The sequence below is a fragment of the Siniperca chuatsi genome, linkage group LG3, assembly GCF_020085105.1.
Source record: "Siniperca chuatsi isolate FFG_IHB_CAS linkage group LG3, ASM2008510v1, whole genome shotgun sequence".
Lineage (NCBI taxonomy): Eukaryota > Metazoa > Chordata > Actinopteri > Centrarchiformes > Sinipercidae > Siniperca > Siniperca chuatsi.
Genome location: NC_058044.1, coordinates 29,082,884 through 29,101,971, shown reverse-complemented (window position 1 = coordinate 29,101,971; position 19,088 = coordinate 29,082,884). Strand labels below are relative to the sequence as shown.

At 41.3% G+C, this 19,088-nt stretch overlaps 2 protein-coding genes across 2 annotated transcripts; both read right to left on the bottom strand.

Moving 5' to 3' along the window:
- Nucleotides 1-495: 495 nt before the first annotated feature.
- On the bottom strand, nt 496-12,617 carry arhgdia (Rho GDP dissociation inhibitor (GDI) alpha). Its single transcript, XM_044188836.1, has 6 exons — nt 12,463-12,617; nt 8,796-8,984; nt 7,375-7,458; nt 4,642-4,718; nt 4,258-4,321; nt 496-2,481 (listed from the first exon to the last, which is right to left on the bottom strand). Exons 2-6 carry the CDS (start codon nt 8,980-8,982, stop codon nt 2,282-2,284), a joined length of 612 nt encoding a protein of 203 aa, XP_044044771.1. The 5' UTR covers nt 8,983-8,984; nt 12,463-12,617; the 3' UTR covers nt 496-2,281.
- A 618-nt stretch (nt 12,618-13,235) lies between these two features.
- alyref (Aly/REF export factor) lies at nt 13,236-16,222 on the bottom strand. Its single transcript, XM_044188835.1, has 6 exons — nt 15,908-16,222; nt 14,706-14,861; nt 14,475-14,622; nt 14,305-14,371; nt 13,941-14,118; nt 13,236-13,835 (listed from the first exon to the last, which is right to left on the bottom strand). The coding sequence occupies exons 1-6, from the start codon at nt 16,097-16,099 to the stop codon at nt 13,821-13,823; spliced, it is 756 nt and encodes a 251-aa protein (XP_044044770.1). The 5' UTR covers nt 16,100-16,222; the 3' UTR covers nt 13,236-13,820.
- Nucleotides 16,223-19,088: the final 2,866 nt, after the last annotated feature.

Sequence of the window (19,088 nt, the reverse complement as noted above, 5' to 3'; positions counted from 1 at the left end):
TAGTCCAAAAAATGTTCGTGATATATCAAGTAAAATCTACATGCAAGACTCCACCAATTTAGCATTGCACTTCTATAAAGCTGTAAAAAAAAAAAAATCAAAGCAAAACAGGAGGGGTATTCTGACTTTTAGTCCCTAATAGTCCTTGTCAGCTCCTACATTTCCCATAATGCAACACAATAGCATCTTTATGCGAGACCCTGTCTAATAAATGCCGGCATCTTTCAAACTCCACACTTCCAGTTTTGTAACACAGGTTTTGTTATAAATGTTAAGTCTCAAAGACTAAGCTAAGATAACCCAAAGCTCCTGCAGAGCCAAAGAAAAACACAGTACTCGTGCTGTAGTACTCGTGATGAGTAAACTGAATTGTGTGTGTAGTGAACCCCTTTATTAACACAATTTACACACAGTAAAATATGAGACTCCTACAGTATTTGTCCAGGTACAAGCAGTATTACTTATTTGCAAAAAACAACAGTGTTAGAGGCCAACTTGAGCAAAATCTTTATTGACTGAGAAGAGCAATCACAAATGATGATAGAATATACAACCCCACCAGCATGCCAGCGTTTTCATAGAAACTGTACAATGTGAAGGAATGTATGGAGCAGGAATACATAGTTATCATTATCAGAAGAAACAAAAAAAAAAAAGTTTTACATCCATATGTTCTGATACAGTACGAGTCGATTTCAATTTAATGTTACTGGTTAGTTGTGTTTTAAAACCCTCATCCTCATTAAATATTGAGTTGTTGTGTTTCTCTAGTAGTGTCACCCGACCCTTCTTTCACTGCTTTCTTTCTGACCGGGTCACTGGGTAAAAAGGCTGAAGGCCAGGTCAGTTTCCTCTCGTCACAACCAGCGTCTGTCTGTGGGTGAGACCAGACACCGCCGAGGTCTCCGGCGGCAGCGGCGGCAGCAGCAGACGGTGCCTGGCTCAGCCTCCTCCTGTGCTTTCTCTGGTACCACTCCTCACCACACCTGGGATCTCCTGACTGCAGGCTACGAGTTATGAAGCAATCTGAACGAGCGAGGGGTGGCTTTGCAGGGGGGAATGATATACATTAAGGCAAACAGGAACGACAAAACAAAAAAATAAAAAAAAGGCTAAATTAGAAATGTTTGTTTTTCTCCACACGATCATAGTTAGTGCTAAGGCCTCATGGCTAAACGGAACAAGAGTGCCGAGATTCATCAATACTGATTTTCACTGGGTTTGGTATCCTTCCTCCAATTCTTAACATTCAGTCCCCTCCAATTACAAGGTAAGTTTATTTTGGGGGCAGTGGGCGTGTGCAGAGCTGTATCTGAGTAACCTGTATAAACAGTCTCTACTACAACAGGGCTACAGATGGTTGTTAGTTGGTAGCGAGAGTAAGCCCTTGATATACAGACTACCTGATAGCAAGCACTGCTCATACAAACAAGGCATGCTAAATAGACATTAATAGGTTTAGACATTAGTCGATACATAAGGCAGCTTTATACCCTTACACTTTTTACTCCCTTGTTCACTTTGGTCCCAGTCCCATTTGAAGGGGAGTGGGTGAATACATTTAGGGAATGGAGGGAGGCGCCATAGAGCAGAGCTGAATGAATTGTTTTTCCAAGGCAGGTATTGGTAATTATATCAAAAGACAGCAAGCAAGTAGGGAAGCAAAGGAAGAGGGGGGCACGTGGATGTGGTGGGGCCTGCTATGAACACAACAGCTGATTAACAGTGATGTGAATACAGTCACATTACACAACCATTGATACAATTATATAAAAAAGGCAAACAAAAGTTGATTGTACAGTTGCTTTTCCACATGTACTTCATACTGCGAGAGGAAGACACCATTCTGGAGAGGTGGAGGGCGGGGTTAATCTCTTCAAGCAGCAAAATCTGGGACAAAAGAAAACTACAGGGCTGGGCGTGAGGAAGTCAGGTGCTACGTGGCACAGCTCGGGGGTGAGTGGGGATGGCAGGTTGGTGAACAGAGGTGGCTCGTGTGCAACCAATAAAACGTTGGGCAGGTAGGGAGGTGATGGACGGATGGACGGGGAGACTGCTGCTGCTACTGCCGCTGCTACTGATGCTGATAGAGAGATGAGAATGATGCCAGGGTGTTAAGACGGCGAGGCGGGAACTAAGGCATGAGAGCGTGAAATGCACACAAAGTAAAAACAAAGAAGGCAGAAATGGCGGACACATGTTGGGGATGGGGGGAGCGACTGAGGAACACACGGGCATGGGGGAATTTTTATTCCCTCACCCCCAAACACAAAGGCCTCTTTTAGTCTTTCCAGTCTTTCTTGATGATGAGGTTCCACTCCCAGGACAGGTGATCATGCTTGTCGTCGTCAGTAAACTTGGATTTGATGACGTAGTTGCCTCGGGCCAGCACGCCTTTAGGAGCCTCCTCCATCGTAGTCAGGAAGTCGTATTCAGCAGGACGAGGCCCGTAGCTGCCCACCATGTAGTCCGATTTATCAACTGTTTACAAATGAGAATGGACATTATGGTCAGAGAGAAAAAAACAAGTCTGTATATACAACCCTTGGTTGTCATAATATATATTCAGGCGGGACCAATGAAAGGAAAAACCTGAATAAAAGAGTGGAAAAATGCAGATGCTTCTGTGCACCAGGGCTCACTGAATGCTTTGGTGAGGGTGAAAATGACGTGAATAAAATGCTACGGCCTTTACAGTCACCAGATCTCAACCCGGTTTCACACCTATGGAAGATATTGGACCAACGTGTAAGACAATGCTCTCCGTGAGACCGCATGTGACTGTCTCGGATGCTATATGTCCTTCTGTTATGTCATTGTTTTTCTTTCTATCTGCTGTACTCAGGTCTCTCTTGCAAAAGAGATCTTGATCTCAATGAGATTACCTGATTAAATTTGTATATATAAATGAGGGAATATCTTGTCGAGGAATGGCGTTCAACAAGGAGCACTGAAGCTGTTCTGGAGGCTCGTGGTGCCCTGACTCCATACAAAACACTTCATGTTTATATTTATATATACATACATATAATTTTTGGGCATTTGTACCTTGATTTGAGAGCAGACAGTAGCAAGATGACAAGAAATGAGGGGAGAGAGTGATGGGAATGACATAAAACAAAGGTCCCTGCCTGGAGTCGTAACCTGGGACATCGCAGGTTTGTGGGTCAGCACCTTAAACCCCTCGGCCACTGGGACGTCTGTCACAGTTTTTGTTTTTTCATTTCGTCTAAGGTGAGGGTCTTTCTGCTTTTTATATTTTTGCTCACTGACGGATTTTGACCTAATTTGTATGTTTCACCAGTGGGTAAGAAACTTAAAAGTCCAACTGAAATCACAATAGTAATTTCTTTTTGCAGTCAAACACCACGAACAAATTTATTGTTCCTTTTTTTCCGCTATTGAAAAGAGGAAAAAAGGTCTTTGGAGATACATCAGTATGCTGCTTTAGCTTCCAAGCCTCTGAGTGGGCGGGCCTGTGTACCTGTTTGATTGACAGCTGAGGCAGCAAGGAAACCGAGACAAAATATAAACAAACTTGTGCTGCTAACCATAGCTTACAAGCTAAGGGCAGAGAGTGTTTCGTTAGCAGTGGTATTGAAGAATAAGGACCACATTAAACCACAGATACTGACATTTGCAGGTATGTTTTTAAGCTGTTCGATGTGCTACAACTGACGAGCTAATTAGCCAATGTGCAACATAGCTCGAAAGCTAATGTCTGTTGTTGTTCAAAGTCTGACTTTTTTGTATTGTGCGGCATGCTGCTGTCACCATCAGCCAAGGACAGAACAGTGATGGCTAACATGAAATGTTTTGACTGGCTATACGCAATGATCTTGTCTGTCCACGTAGACAGAAACAATCGCATTCTGACTGGCACATGCTCAGATGGGGGGGGGCACCATCATGAAACCAAAAAGATATAAATGTATCCCTTTTTGGGTACGGATCTTTATTTCCCAAGAAAGCACAGGACATGTAGTTAACAAAGCAGTTCTGTATGCTGTGGCAGAAGAAAAAAAAGGAAATTTAATTACAGTTGGACTTGGAGAACGATAATGAAAAGTTGTTTCCTGTATTTTCACATGCTCAAATGACCCTCAACATTTAATTGTGCAACTTTTTGGCAAGAGCTAAATTCCAGACATTTCCGGACACAAAGATAACTACTTGTTTAATACTGAGAGTTTAGAGGAAGAACTGGTGTGTTTGTGGACATAATTTCCAACTGGTCAACAGAAATTGTTCACTCACTCTTCATTCCTTTCCTGTATGTCTGCTGCACATACTTCAGACCCGAAACTATCTCCCTGTTCACCTGATGAGACACAAACATTGTTAAAGACAACAACAGAAGTGTTCTGCTTGGGTAATAACGAGGGTTAGAAATTAACAAGGACTTCAGGCAAAGTATCCCTGAAACTTTAGAAAATGTAAAAGGTTCAATGTTATCAATAACCCAAATATCAGAGATTTGAAATCATTATCAGTGTCAAATTGAATCAACTCAGATTGATGTATTGGAACATTCACATTTTCATAATGGCAGTGAATAACAAGGACAGATGCACTCATATTCCACTGAAACAGACTATGACCATTTTTCCTGTACAGAGCTGTAGCTACAGCAGCTCTCACCTTAAAGCTGATCTTTATTTTGTATTCAACTCCCTCCTTCAGAACAAAGGCCTGCTTCTTAAAGGCTTCCAGGTCTCCTGTTGCGAACCAAAAGGGAAAAAAGCACAGGCATTAACATGTCGTTCATCATAGTCACAGTGATGCTGATCATAAGGAGAATTCAGGACAAAACCAACCAATACCAAAACTCCTTCCTAAGTTCTCTTTACAGTTTAAGTTTGGAGTAAGTGTGACATCATACCTTCACTTAGAAATATGGAGGGTCTTTTTACCCAGCTGTTTCAACACTATTACAGATCTGAGTTCTGAAATGTTTTTGAGTCTGTTTAGTGCAACTTGCAGTTTTGTTCAAAGTTTATTGTTCTGGGCCAAGTCACCAGCCAATGCTCTTGGTTGGCCAATAAAATTCCAAGCTCGTTGTACCTCGTCAGCCATTAGCCATAACAAAAATTGTAGAGAAATACATGATACTATAGACATGATAATAATACATTTATATGCCAGATTCTTTAAATGATCTGGCAGTCCCCTGGGTGCTGACCACCAGGACTGCTCTGTAGTTCCCAGGCCCCTAAAAACAGGCTCTTGACTTGTGCGTTAGCTTCCATCGTGTTCCTGCTGAGCTGAGCGTGTGCTCTCCTCTTCTTGTCTTACACTAGTGCCTGAGCTTCAAGGCCACAATAATCCCACATCAGATAGGTCTGGCACAGAGAAGCTGCATTGATTCCTTTACTGATAGTGATCTAACTCACTGACTAAGTTTGCATGACTCATCCTCAGCAGGATTCTACTGCGGCTTCACAAACAACCTAAAGATGCATTTCACTCACAAAACAAAACAACACGAGCTAAACAATATGCATCCAATACAACAGCCCGGAAAAAATGTCAGTCTTCTGTGAAGCTTGTGATGTTCAGCTTTTGTTGATAGAGTGTCAGAGGATATTATTCAAGGTCTGTGAATTATCAAGTAGCCTGAACAAAATCGGGATACAACTATTTGCATGGCTAGTTGCTACTAGGGTTAAGTAAATAGTAGTTTTTTTGATTTGTGGAACTGAAGCTTTAAAGGGCAAAGACCTTTTTTAGCCACAGAAATGAAATGTCTCCAGAAGCCCAGAAACATTTTGAGATACTCAGACTATTTATCTGCATTTCAACTGCAGGAACCTATTTCCAGCCCCCAAAACGTTCCAGCCCCGAGGTACAAATTTATTATGATGGCCCAAAAACTGTCCGGGTGGAGTTTTCAGTATTGGACCTTGAGGACACACCGAAGCCTCGCAACTGCTACAACTTGTGTACAGTATTTATTCAGACTGTAAACAAGCACTCCTCACTAGTATCAATATTAGGGATAGCAAACTCGGGATGATATTTTTTAATGTTACTGATGTTTAAATATCAGTGACTTGCCTGAAAAATAGAACATAAGACAGAGTGGGTGTCCAAAGGTAGAAAAAGAACCAGCCGATCATTACTACTTGGAGGACAGGCGTCTAACATTTCGGGTGTTTTCAGTCTCCCTTTTCACCTCTGCAGGTCTCTTTTTCCAACATCAACTGAAACATCACAGTCACGTTACAAAAATGTACTAACACTCAAACAACGAGGTTGCCTCTTATCTTTCTAACTTGCCAGATCTTCATGGTTCTTCAGATAAGTGGAGATGCAAACATCAATGTGCCAAAAAAAAGACTATTAAAAATGTATTCCTAACTTTTAGTTCCTGGGGCTCATAGCGGGACATCAGGGGACTTTACACTGAAAAGCACATTTCACCAACCATCCAGTAGAAAGATAACTGATGCAAAGGCTGTAATTCATATAGAGAATTTTAGCATCCCATGATGGTATACATTTTTTCAGGGTATTTTCTACCATAACAAGAGTTCATTTCAATATAGAATACTTTTTTTGGACGATGAAAATGCTGAATATCAGCATCACTATGGGCTATCTGTGACTTTAAACTAAAATTACTGGCAGGGTCTTTAAAAAACCCACCATCAGTCAAACTCTGAACTGTTTTAATTGTATTTACAGTGTGGGCAGTCATTATTTTTAGCTGAGAAAGTAGAAGAATCAAGATTGATGCAGGAACGGGAAGACACAGGACAGAATGTTCTGGATGGATTCAAATCTAGGCCAGCTGGGGCATGAGCAGCTACAGAGGCAGGGGTCTTAACCGCTAAATGGTCACTGGGAATATCGTAAGTACATTTTTACAGTCATCAGCCAAACAGAAAAAAAGAATCCAGTCTATGTACCTCCTCTATACCTCTCTACCTCTGTAGGCAACCAGTGAATCCATATTCATTTACAGCATGCTCAGCACAGATTCAAACCTTCACAGATGGATCTGTAAGTACTGTTGGATGAAAATAAGCAGAGTCAGTGCTGGGGTCATTAGTGATGCTATATTTGACTGGGACAAATATAGTTAGTAGGAGAAAGATATGGAAGAAAACATTTCTGTGTTCAGATGATGTGTGGAGAATATGGTGGAGTAACATACTGCAGATTTTCAGTTCAACTGTTAACGTTTGGATGAAAAAGAGCTGCTTATGACCTCTTTTAATTTGACGTACAAGCTCTACAATCTGTCAGAATGATCTAAGGGCATCCGTATCGCTGACTAGTTCCATCCTTTTTCGCAAAAGGCAAACATTTAAGTAAACAAGTAAGTAATATCTATTTCTGCTTCATAAACCAGCCCGAACAGGGACTCACCTTGCAGGTCCAGGACCAGGGGGTTTGGGGCGGTTTCACAGATCAGAGACATCCGGGTCACTTGGACATTAGGAACACTGGGATCTGAGGCAGGATCAAAGAAACAGATGGTTCAATAAAGGCAACCAAGACATTTTCAAACATACTTTCCCAGACGTGCAATCCTTACTGAACACTTTTCGCCGTGTGTATTCACCACCATTTACCTCCAATTTCATCTTTGGTAAATACTATGCAGAGTTTCGTTGAATTCAAGAGAACACATAACCTCAGGATGGCAAGTAAGACATTAAACAGTGTTTGTGTGTTTATTGTGACAACACTTGTGTAGACGCATGCAGACAACTTAGACCAGACTCCAAACATTTACACGAGGCCCGCACAGGATGCGTGTCCCGCAGCGAGCCGCTGTCTAACAGAGTGAGCTCAGGGGAGCTGAAATCAGGACAGCTCTGCTGTAGTTGGGACAGCCTCTGCATTAATTAGACTTTAGTTTATTCTCAATCCCACTGAAGGATAAATTCATGATCATACTTGGTACCAACGAATCATATTTCATTCTATGTCAACCACAAATACAGGTCAGTTGTTTTTAATTTATAGAAAATATGTGCAATTCTAATCACAATGACAATATTGGTTAGAAAAATCGTGTACCCCACCTTTAAATGCAGTTGATACCTCAAAGCCCAATCTATGCCAATCTATTAGCCAAACAGGTAGCATCCTTCCCAAGACGGATCTGCGTTTATGCATCTAAGCTAAGGTTGGGCGATATGACGGTATATACTGTGTGACAGTAGAAATGTGTCCACCGGTAGAGATTTGGCAATACCGTTTCCACAGCGGGAGCTGTCCCTTAGTGTCTCTGCTGTATATTCGGGGCAGGCTGTGTAGCAAATCAGGATTCTCTCGTGATCTTGCGAATCCAGCTGCCTCGCAAGGTAACGCGATTTGGGCAGCAGGACTGCTTACCACGTTCTCACGTGACGTGAGAGCGACAGTTGGTGGCGGTAACGCACCTCTAAGCTGGTGTGCCAACCGCCGCAAAAGAAGAGCGTGACAAGAAAACATGGAGGAGGAGAGGGAAATTGTAAATACAAAGCAGGAGGAGTTGTTTTTGTTTGTATGGAAGTTCCAAATGAAAGAAGAAAATAACTAAATGTGATGAAGTACAGTACGGTTATTTAAACCAATTCTTAATTGAATTTACAGAACAATGACTGTACTGTGATATATACAGTTAGCGTGATATAAAATTACATATACCGTGCTAGAAGATTTTGGCCATATCGCCCAACCCTAATCTAAGCTACTTAACCTGAGACAACTATCTATTTAACAACAAACATTTTCTGTTTCTTGTTTTCTCTCTCTCTTCTCACACTCTCTCACACACACACATACACACACAGCATTACCAGCCTCAGAGACCCCAGAGCCAAGCAGTGCTTCCTTATATTTGCGTAGGCTCTCATCATCCTTATCCAGGTCTTGGATCTCTTTAACAGACTTCTGGGCTGGTGGCTTGTAGTTCACCGGCTCTGGCTCCTCGTTTTCAGCGGCGATGGCTGCTAACTGCTCCGGAGTCACCTCATCCTCAGCCATGTCTGGAGACAGAGTGGGTGCAAGGGGAGGAAAAATAGTGGGCATTAATGGCACATGGGGAGGGAAATGAAGCAGGCAGGGTTGAGGAAAAAAAAGAAGAGGAGGAAAAAGAAAAGATTTTCAAATGTTTCATCCTGTATTCCTAATGGACACTTGCCTCTTGGGGAAGAGGTTGTAAATCACAGGACAAGCAGATGACCACCACAAGTGAGGAATGCTGATGGAAAGTGTCCAGCCTCCTGGATCTGTAGCTGCTCTGGTGTGTGACAGTGAGGTTGTGCTGATAAGGCGACAGCAGCAGCGTTTCTCTTTACACTGCTGCTGCTGCTGACCTAACTCTGGCTGCTTTGTGATATCATCTAAACACATTTCTCTGAAATAACATCACCGCCATTAGGAGAGTCATGAATGAGGCATCATGCATCACATGATACAAAGCCGATCCCTGGGGGAGGCCATAGGACAAGGACTGAATGCATGAGAAAGATTGTGGGGATGTTTCAGAAAAGACTGACACATTGTTTTAAAACTCAGGTAATGCAGTATATATTTCTTTCCCCCCTAGCTACATGACTACATTACTTTTGTGCACATAAAACACCAGATGAGGAAGCCATACAATTCATATCAGGAAATGAAGGAAAATGAATCAGCGTGTTAAATTTATGCAAAGCCAGTGGGTTTAAGTTTCATTTTGACAGCAAATCACCTTGTTTGTTCAGGGTCATCCCTTGCTAAGGAGGTTAGTGTTGGAAAGAAATCCCTCTGCTGAAGCATAAGCATAACGAGTAACAAAAGCAGGAAGAGCTTTGTTTATGCCAAAAGACTTGACATTCACGTTAAGGCCATCCCACCCGCAGCACTACACGGCGCAGCAGGCCCTGAATCCCTTGTTCAGACTCAAGCAATGCAGTGTAGACAGTTACATTCTCCTACACCACCTTAGTGTTGGTTGTTTCTTTTATCACTTAAATGCAGCAATTTTAATACTGTAAAAAAAAAATTCTTGCAACATTTTGAGCTCTGCTACTCCAGAAGAAACCTTAAGGGTGGTTCTGTGTACAATACTAATTCGCAGTAATGTGGAAAAACCAGCAGAGTGAATTAAGGATGTAAACTCTCTATGGGCATTTGCATGAGTCTAATCCTTCCCTGGAGTGCCAAATATTCAGCTGGACTGAACAAATGGCACTGTAGACCTGTGTAAGACTTGCATAGTGCAGATACACCAGAGGGCATTTTACATTCATCTGGATCTGAAACCATTAGGCAATTAATCGATTAGTCGATCAAAAGAAAATCAATCCGCAACCATTTTGATGATCGATTAAATGTGAGGATTTGCTGCGTTTCTCTATTTTATATAGTTGTAAACTTAAAATCTTTGGGCTTTAGACTTGGTCAGACAAAATAAGACATCTGATGATATCACATAGGGCTTTAGTAAATTGTGATGAGCCATTTTAACAATTTTCTAAACCACAAAATTAATCAATTAATGGAGAAAATAATCAGAAGATTATTCGGTAATGAAAATAATAGTCAGGCCTAGTTAAAGCCCTAATGTAGAACTATTTTGATAATCCATAAATTTTTTTTTTGTCTTCAATGTTTTAGACAGTTGATCGCACAAAACAAGCAAAATTGTGACAGGCTTTTTTTTTTTTTTTACTGATTTCTGACAAAACGCTTAACTGATTAATCAAGAAAAGGATTGTTTGTTGCAGACATGCATTCAGCTATAACGAAATGTAACTGAGCTAATTTTACCTGCATCTGCCCAAACAGTTTTAAGCCAGTAATAATGCTTTAATACCTACCTACTACAGTTTACATTATACGACAGAAACCACTCAGGGATTTAAATTCTTTCAGCAGCCACCGTCAACCAGAGTGCCAATTGTGGAAGTGGATGAGAAAGTTTTAGGACATGATAGTAGGTCTGAACAACTAACTGTATATTGCAAAACTTCTATTATTGTTGGACATTGCAAATTTGGAATGAGAAGGGAAAAACAGTGAAGTATTTTATATCCTGAGTTACCATAACTAATACTCACAATAATCCTGTCAACATCTGTAGAGACTGTTGTGATTATCACTATACAGATTCCTCCTTCTGGTTTTTGAAGTGAGAATCTCTGAGCATACTCTTCCCGACTCTCTCCTCTGACCTGCCCAAACTAGCAGGCGTTAGAGGATTGTCTGTAAAGCAGTAAAGGAGCGAACTCTGCCGACTGGGGAGCTTTAGTCCGTAGTCATAAACGCGCCTGAGCGGGGTCCAAAACACTGTTCAAAGTTTTCATTGGTCTTCCTTACTACCATACACACACACACACATTCTGACACATGAAGGAACAAATAACAAGTCAAGTTTAGTTTAAGTAGCCTAACTAATTCAAGGCTTGGAAAGCATTTGTAAAATATGCTTCTGCTCAAATTTAACCTCCACTGGTTGCACAGATTTTCTATCATCCCTTTATATGACAATCTAAGATAGATTTTCTTAGAAAATTTCGAATATGGTTGAGCATTGACTTTAAATATTACTCAACCTTTGGAAATGACTGTATAGACCCAGTAGAGGAAGGGTCAGACTCTTTTTATTGAACATTCCTTTGATCTCAAAATGCACTCCACTGTTTTGCATAACTAAATTTTATATCTGCAAGAGACTAAATTTGAATGAAGGCTGTTTGCAAGAGATGCTGGTGGGGGAGTGGGCTTCAGAGTGGATGCATTATGTAACTGTTGGCATTAAACTGAAAAATCAAGAAGTTCCTCTTCCCTTCTCTTTGGTTGGAAAGGCTTCCTGTGCATGGCTGCATAAATGTTACAAATCACAGCTTTAGAAATCAGTGCAACTGAATAAAACAATGCTTGCCGGAAAGAAGTAAGCTGTGGTGACACGATTGTGGCTTTTGCAAATGCTACTGAATTATGTAATGTCCACCACAAATGTGTGATGTCAAGATTACTGTGATTTAATGAGGCTAACCGACAGTAACGTTATTTACATGTAATGACTGTGGCAGCTAGCTAACGCTACCGCGGTAGACTGGCATCTTTTCAGAGAACCGGCTAACATACCGCTTTTGACAGCCCACCAGTAACCTTATAGAGGCAGCACTGCTAGCTGCAAAAAGTTAACTAGCCTGAATGATTAAATGGATTTTTACTGAACAATGGGGCTCAACTTTTCCTGGTGCCGACCCTCTCGTACAGGGTGGGACTGAGGAGAGAGAGAGAGAGAGAGAGAGAGAGAGAGAGAGAGAGAGAGAGAGACACACAAGTGGCTAGCTCGTTCGCTGGGAACAATTCAGCCAAGCTAACCAGAGCCTGCGGCTAGCATTAGCCTGACAAGTTATCATCAGTTGACGGGGAGCACGAGTGAAATCAAAACGGTTTCAGCGATGTGCGCCGGTTAGGATTATTCTAGAAATAGTCATATTAGCTGCACTTGAAACGGAGGAGACATACCTTTATATTAAATGCAGTAGTGCTTTCAGGTGCCTTTGCAGTAAATGCGTTCGTTGCTCTGCGCTCCCGTGCAAGTATGGCGAACAAGGGAACGGCGCCGCCCCGTGCGCCGCCCGCGCAACGCGGTTCCGGGAACAGGTACGCGCACGCAAGTGACGTATGGTGGCGCGCGCCACCGGGGAAAAAATAAATAAAAAATCACGATTTAATTGAATTTCTTGCATATACGCATAGTTTAGACGAAAACATTTTGCACTCGTTGAATACTATAAGAGTAAAAAGGGATTACAGAGAATGCTAACATGCAAGTGATAAACACTGGTTTCTCTTTTTATTCTGTCACATGACTGAATTAGGCAACCAGGATACTTATGACTGTGTCCGCGAGAAAGATGTCTGAACGGTGGTCAAGCATCTGTTTACAAAGTCATTTGGACAACCCTTAGGATGAGACTATGTAACCTTTTAAAGAAATCAATAACAGAATACTTCTCTGAATAATTAAAAGCTGCTACAGCCTGTGGTGGCACATGTTAACAGACTTTAGGTAGATGAAGTCTTGTAAGGGACATGACTCCTCTCTACTTGTTTTAGCAGCATCATTTACCTTTAACCCGTAATTGTCACTTGTGGCCACCATTCAGCAAACTAGTTTCGCTTTAAAACTGCACATTTTGTCACCGCTTAAGAAGTCTGAACAGCTAAAGCCGACAAGCCTAGTAGACAATACTAAGAAAAGTGCACAACAATAGCAAGAACATTGCACAGTCGTCTTCATTTGGATTCCATTCATTTCTTTTAAAAAGCAGATAATGTCACAGTGAAGAGCAACAGCACTTTCTGTCTGAGAGGAGACATTTCAAAATAAAAAACCATTAAAAACGATTCAATATAATTATTTATGTACAAAACTCTTTGAAATGTCCATGTGTCAAGTATACCGTATCAAATGACAGAACTATAACATTTAACAATTTTAACATTACATTAAAACAGTCTGTCAAACCATTGAATCATGTTTACGTGATTTAAAAAAAAAAAAAGAAAAAAAAATTCGATCTTGTTGCAGATTTAAAGAAATTGTCCATACATTTGGAAAAGCGCGCAGGAGCTGGTGGCCCAGGAGAGGAATCCTCAAAACATAAAAACTGCACCAGAAAACTAAGGCTACAAAAATACTGAGAAATATAAAAAAAAAAAAAAATCAACAGCATACAACTGTCCATACAATAAAATGGCTTCAAAACACAAGTGTAATAAAGGTCCGATCCATCATATCTGATCAACCAGATTTTTACAAAATAACATAAATTAAAAAAAATTGGGAGGGACAGGAGCAGCATCCTCTCCGAGCGCTTCTAACTGGTGTCCATCTGAAATTTAAATATGAGAAACAGGATTATTAAAATGAGCAATAATGTTTACAGTATGGTGAAAATACAGAATAAAAATAAATTTTATGCAACCCGAGTACAAACCTTGGCATTGTACGCATCCAACTGGGCATCCAGCTCCTCGGCAGAAAGTTGGGGTCTGTTTCCACTTCCTCTTCCTCTTCCCCGACCTCTGAAACCTCCGCTGCCGCCACCTTGTCTCCTTTCACTCCTTTCAAACTTGGGCTGTCCAAGTCTGCTCCGGTCAAAGCCTCGGTTTGAACTGCAAAAAGATCCGGCGTTTTTAGATGAGACCACATTTACATTATAACCTCCAATCGCTGGTATGCACATACTGCGACTGTCAGTTCAGTTTATCAAAGTTTGTCTCCCCATAATTCCCAATCATCGATCTTCCCAAACTAAATCCCTGCCTTCATCATTGCATGGCCACTTTTCCACAACTTACCCTTGTGTAGATTGTCTACTGTGTGTGTCGACCTCTGAAGTCACTTGCTGGACTTTCATGGGGCGGCCTAAAAACGGAGTTGAAACGAGAGAGAGCATTTTATTTAAGTACTTCTAAAGAAGCAACCAAAGTACGACAACGTCATTGTGGCACGAGAGCTGAATCCTCACCATCAAGCGGGACGCCATTATAGTGCTTCATGGCTTTGAGTGCATCCGCCATATTTTCAAAGTGAACATCTGCAGTTCCTTTGCTGCGACCAGACCGGTCGTAATGTACAGATGCCTTGTTTAATGCCCCAAACTCTGAAAACAACTCCTGGGGAGCAAAGTGGAAACGTCAGTCATGTTCACAACACGTTGATGCTAGCAAAAGTGGATTAACTGGGTTTAGTATATTACCTTGATATCGGAGTCAGACACAGCAAAGTCCAGATTGGAAACCAGCAGCTTGCCACTACTTTCTACACTTCTTTCTGCTCCCGCACTGTCTCCTCTGCGTCCACCAACGTGCTCCTCAAACATGTCATGCTGCCATTTGTCCGGTAACTCTCTGGGCTGTGAAGAGCAACAAAAGAAAATAATACTATCTTCAGGTTCCACGTGTTGGCAATAACTCACAAAGGGTGGACTGGTGATCAGATAAATATTACTTGACCACAAATGCCAACATAGGTGAGCGATGAACAGGGCGATTGTCACGTCTGTAGGCAACACAAAGGGCTTGATTTAGACGACAACAGGGCAGAACCAAACATGGGCCCAGTAGATGTAGGTCTGATAAAGCTGACCGCCACTGTTCTTCATATAACCAGTCAAGTAATGTCAAAAAATGTCTTGGGAATCAGGCCAAGGGGATCATCCAGTTTTTCCACAGGAAGAGTCCATCCAAAAGGGCATAATGGCTTTTCCCCAATGACATTTTTATTTATTTATTTTGTTTTTTTAAAATCTTCCTCTTCCGGCCCCATCAAATTGGTGATAAGAGAAATTTTGACTGGAGCAGATGAAAACTGTTCAAGTCCATAGAAAACAAAAAAAAAAAAAAAAAGAGATTTAATTAAGCAAAACATGTTCACTGTGGCTATTGTTGAGGTTCCACGGTTGCCGCCATTGAAAATAAATAAGGACGTTAAATTCGTTTTTTTTAAATTCTGGATAATTTACACGCGAGGGCACTGGCGACCTGTGGCGGATCCTCCTCAACTGACAATTCAGAGGACAACTTCTCACAGAACATCTTCAGACACAAAGCAGCCATCTTGAGCACAAATCCATCCAAGCTAGTCTCACATGGGGACATGTTTTTACGACGAAGCTGTTAACCCGTTGTTTTTGGTGCCGTTAATGCAGAGTGGGACGCGGCCCACATAGCAGACATATGAAGTTATTCAGGCGGGAAATGGCTCATTTCTTTCAGGGAATTCAGGATTTCTAGCTTCTCCCCTGTTGCTGCTAACCACACTCGTTAACGTTGCGGGGGAAGTCCATTATCATGTAACGCTAACCAAAACCGATAAGCCGTCAAGGACGCCGTATAAAACGCATCGACACGGTACATTCATTTCCATTTTGGCACAATTTGCACTGCTTCTCTTTCATACCCTGGTGTACGGTGTGGATCTGTTGTTTCTCTCACGGTTGAAGTTATTCTGTCGACTCCGCGCCGGCCTAGACGAACCACCGGCCCGACCTGAACTTCCACCCGACCCGGACGATCCTCCTCCGCGGCCGCCGCCTCCTTTCTTACTCAGCTTGATAATGTCGTCCAGAGACATATTCATCTTATCAGCCATCGTGGTGCTTAGGTTAGCGCTGAAGACGAACAAAGAACTTTCGGCGTTGAGATGTAATTGTTTATCAGCGACGATCTCCGGTGGCGCGTTGGTAAACTAGCGGAAGTGCGTAAATACTTTGCAGAAGTGACGACGTCACCCGAAGTCCCGCCCCTCTCGTTTTTTTGTAAAAACCTTTATTGAACAATGTGGGACGCGGTAGTACAGTCAACATTACAGTGAAGGGTTTTTTCACATCAACTGAGAAAATTCTGAAGTTGTTTGTTTGTTGCTCTTATTTAATTAATATGATATTTCCCTGAAAGATAAATCAGTTATACAGTTTTGTTAGTAGGATCAGATAAAAACAATGATGTATTCAGAGAAATAAATTAGTTTACTAATTCGACTAATTAACAGACATCTGTCAAGAGTAGTAACTGTTATATGACTCTACCAGCAGTTATAAAACAAGTGCAATACTGATTCTGTTTCGCTTCTGTTCAATTCAGTTAAGATCTTTGTTGTCCCACAAGAAGAAATTCTTTTTACAGCATGAAAACATAAACACAAACAAAAAAAATACAATAAGAATAAGGAAAGGAAATGATCAAATCAAGTGCTAAGCTGCATTTACTTTACTTATGAATTTGAGAGACATAGCTAATGTTACCTACCTCAAAGGAACTGCTGTTTGTAGACGTTGAGCAGTTGAATTTGACCGAGGCGCATTATGGGACACTGGGAAATTCCAGCGTTAAATACGAAGAACTTCAAAAATTAGACTAATGTGATTTTTTTATATATTATACATATTATATATACTCATGATTAGTATCATTTGTATAACCTCCAATTTAGTTTATGGCAAACAGTTTGATGGCTATGGTTGAATCTTAGAATGCAGTGAATATTTTACATAAACCCATAGTTCGTGTGTATGTGCATGTGTGTACACGTGCCTGCTGGGACACACATGTATCTATACATGTGTTTCTCCTAAAGTCTATAATAATTTCAGGGTCAGTGAGAGGCACCACTCCAGGTCATTACTCAACGGGTGTAATTCCTATCTACCTAGTAAATAAATATGTTCATTACAATGTTGTATGAAAGATGTGGAACATTTAAAAAAAGTAAACTTCAAAGAAAGTATTAATATTTTAAAACATTTTAATGGGATTTAACAGTTGAATGATAACAAAACTGTATGAAAGACGTGCATCTGCAGGATGCTGTCGTTTCACCCGTGAATAGTTAGTCCTCTGTGCTGGACTGGACCCCAGAGGGGTTTCACTGAGGAAGAGGAGACTCCAAGGCCTTGTTATAATACAATGTTATTTAAAAAAAAAAAAAAAAAAAAAAAGTTTTCAAATGGGAAGGTTAATGAATCTGAAAGTGATAGTGTAGGTTGTTTGAAATCTATAGATTTGAGGCTCACGTACACAAGTCAAACCTCGTCCGGCAGAAAAACTGCCGCAATCCAATCTAATAATGTTCCACAGGAGTAAGGGCAGATGTGTACACTGAATCCTGTATCCAGTTTTAATAGACAGCTTATTATCAGTTTGTAAAGTTGTGGTTATCTGAAGGATAATAAGTAAACATAATTAGTGCAAACTGTTCAGAATAATCCAGGAAATAACCACAATAGCACTTCTGGAAACCGTCAGCTACACAGTGTTATAACAGTACTCCAAATGTCCAGAAGAGTCTCTTGCAACAATGTATCTGCAGCACATATGAAATACTACAGTGCTTAAAGTGCTTAGTGTTTAAAGCATGTCACATTAGGGTATTCTATATTCATGCTATTCCCTTTAAATTAACAAAAGACACATTAAAGCAACATTTGATTTATTTCCAACAAAACGCCATGAACATAATACTATGTAATTTTGATCCCCGGGGGGAAACTCTTGTTACAGCAGCTCACCTTTATGTCAGTGCACACAGGAATAGAAGTACTAGCAAAAAAAAAAAAAAATAAATAAAAAAAATACTTGTCAGAAAATAAATTTAGTACCAAGTGGGTATAAGTATAAAATAAGTGTGAAGTACAAAGTGGGTTTACGGGTTGATGATAATACGGTATAAGGTAATAGTGCATGAACTGTCAAGTTAGGTGTAGCTTATAATGAAACGAAGGATATTGCACAGCAGTAATAGAGGTATGAGTAATCAATAAATTGGGAATTTTAAACTAAAATATTGCACAGGATTATTACACAGAATATTGCACAATTATGTCAAGTATTGCAGAGATGTAATGACTTCCTGTGGCACTCTGGTGCTTTTTTGTGTGTGTGTGTGTGTGTGGGGAGAGAGTCTTCCGCTGAAGATGCTCCTTTGCTTGACCAGCACGTCATGGAGCGGGTGGGAGACACTGTCCAAGATGGCGTGTAGTTTGGCCAGCATCCTCCTCTCTGACACCACCGCCAGAGAGTCCAGCTCCACCCCCACAATGTCACTGGCCTTACGGATCAGTTTGTTGATTATGTTGGTGTCCGCTACCCTCAGCCTGCTGCCCCAGCATGCAACAGCATTCAGGATAGCACTGGCCACCACAGACTCAAAACATCTTCAGCATTGTCCGGCAGATGTTGAAGGACCTCAGCCTCCTCAGAAAATAGAGGCGGCTCTGGCCCTTCCTGTAAAGAGCTTGAGTATTCTTAGCCCAGTCCCGTTTATTGTCCATGTGTACTCCCAGGTACTTGTAGTCCTCAACAATGTCCACACTGACCCCCTGGATGGAAACCGGGGTCACTGGTGCCTTGGCCCTTCGTAGATCCACAACCAGCTCCTTAGACTTAGTCGCATTGAGCTGCAGATGGTTCTGCTCACACCATGAGACAAGTCCCCCACCACAGCCCTGTACTCAGTCTCATCAACACTGCTGATACATCTCACCACAGCAGAGTCATCAGAAAACTTCTGAAGGTGGCAGGACTCTGTGGCAGCTGAAGTCTGTGGTGTAGATGGTGAAGAGGAAGGGAGAGGACAGTCCCCT

Excerpts from the sequence above, each read along its gene's own strand:
- arhgdia (XM_044188836.1), bottom strand. The coding sequence starts at position 8,982 with ATGGCTGAGGATGAGGTGACTCCGGAGCAGTTAGCAGCCATCGCCGCT. Across the intron at positions 4,322-4,641 it reads AAATAAAGATCAGCTTTAAG|GTGAACAGGGAGATAGTTTC; the intron begins GTGAGAGCTGCT and ends GTGTCTCATCAG. Across the intron at positions 2,482-4,257 it reads ATACAGGAAAGGAATGAAGA|TTGATAAATCGGACTACATG; the intron begins GTGAGTGAACAA and ends ATTTGTAAACAG.
- alyref (XM_044188835.1), bottom strand. The coding sequence starts at position 16,099 with ATGGCTGATAAGATGAATATGTCTCTGGACGACATTATCAAGCTGAGT. Across the intron at positions 14,862-15,907 it reads GATCCACACCGTACACCAGG|CCCAGAGAGTTACCGGACAA; the intron begins GTATGAAAGAGA and ends TGCTCTTCACAG. Across the intron at positions 14,119-14,304 it reads AGTAGACAATCTACACAAGG|TTCAAACCGAGGCTTTGACC; the intron begins GTAAGTTGTGGA and ends ATCTTTTTGCAG.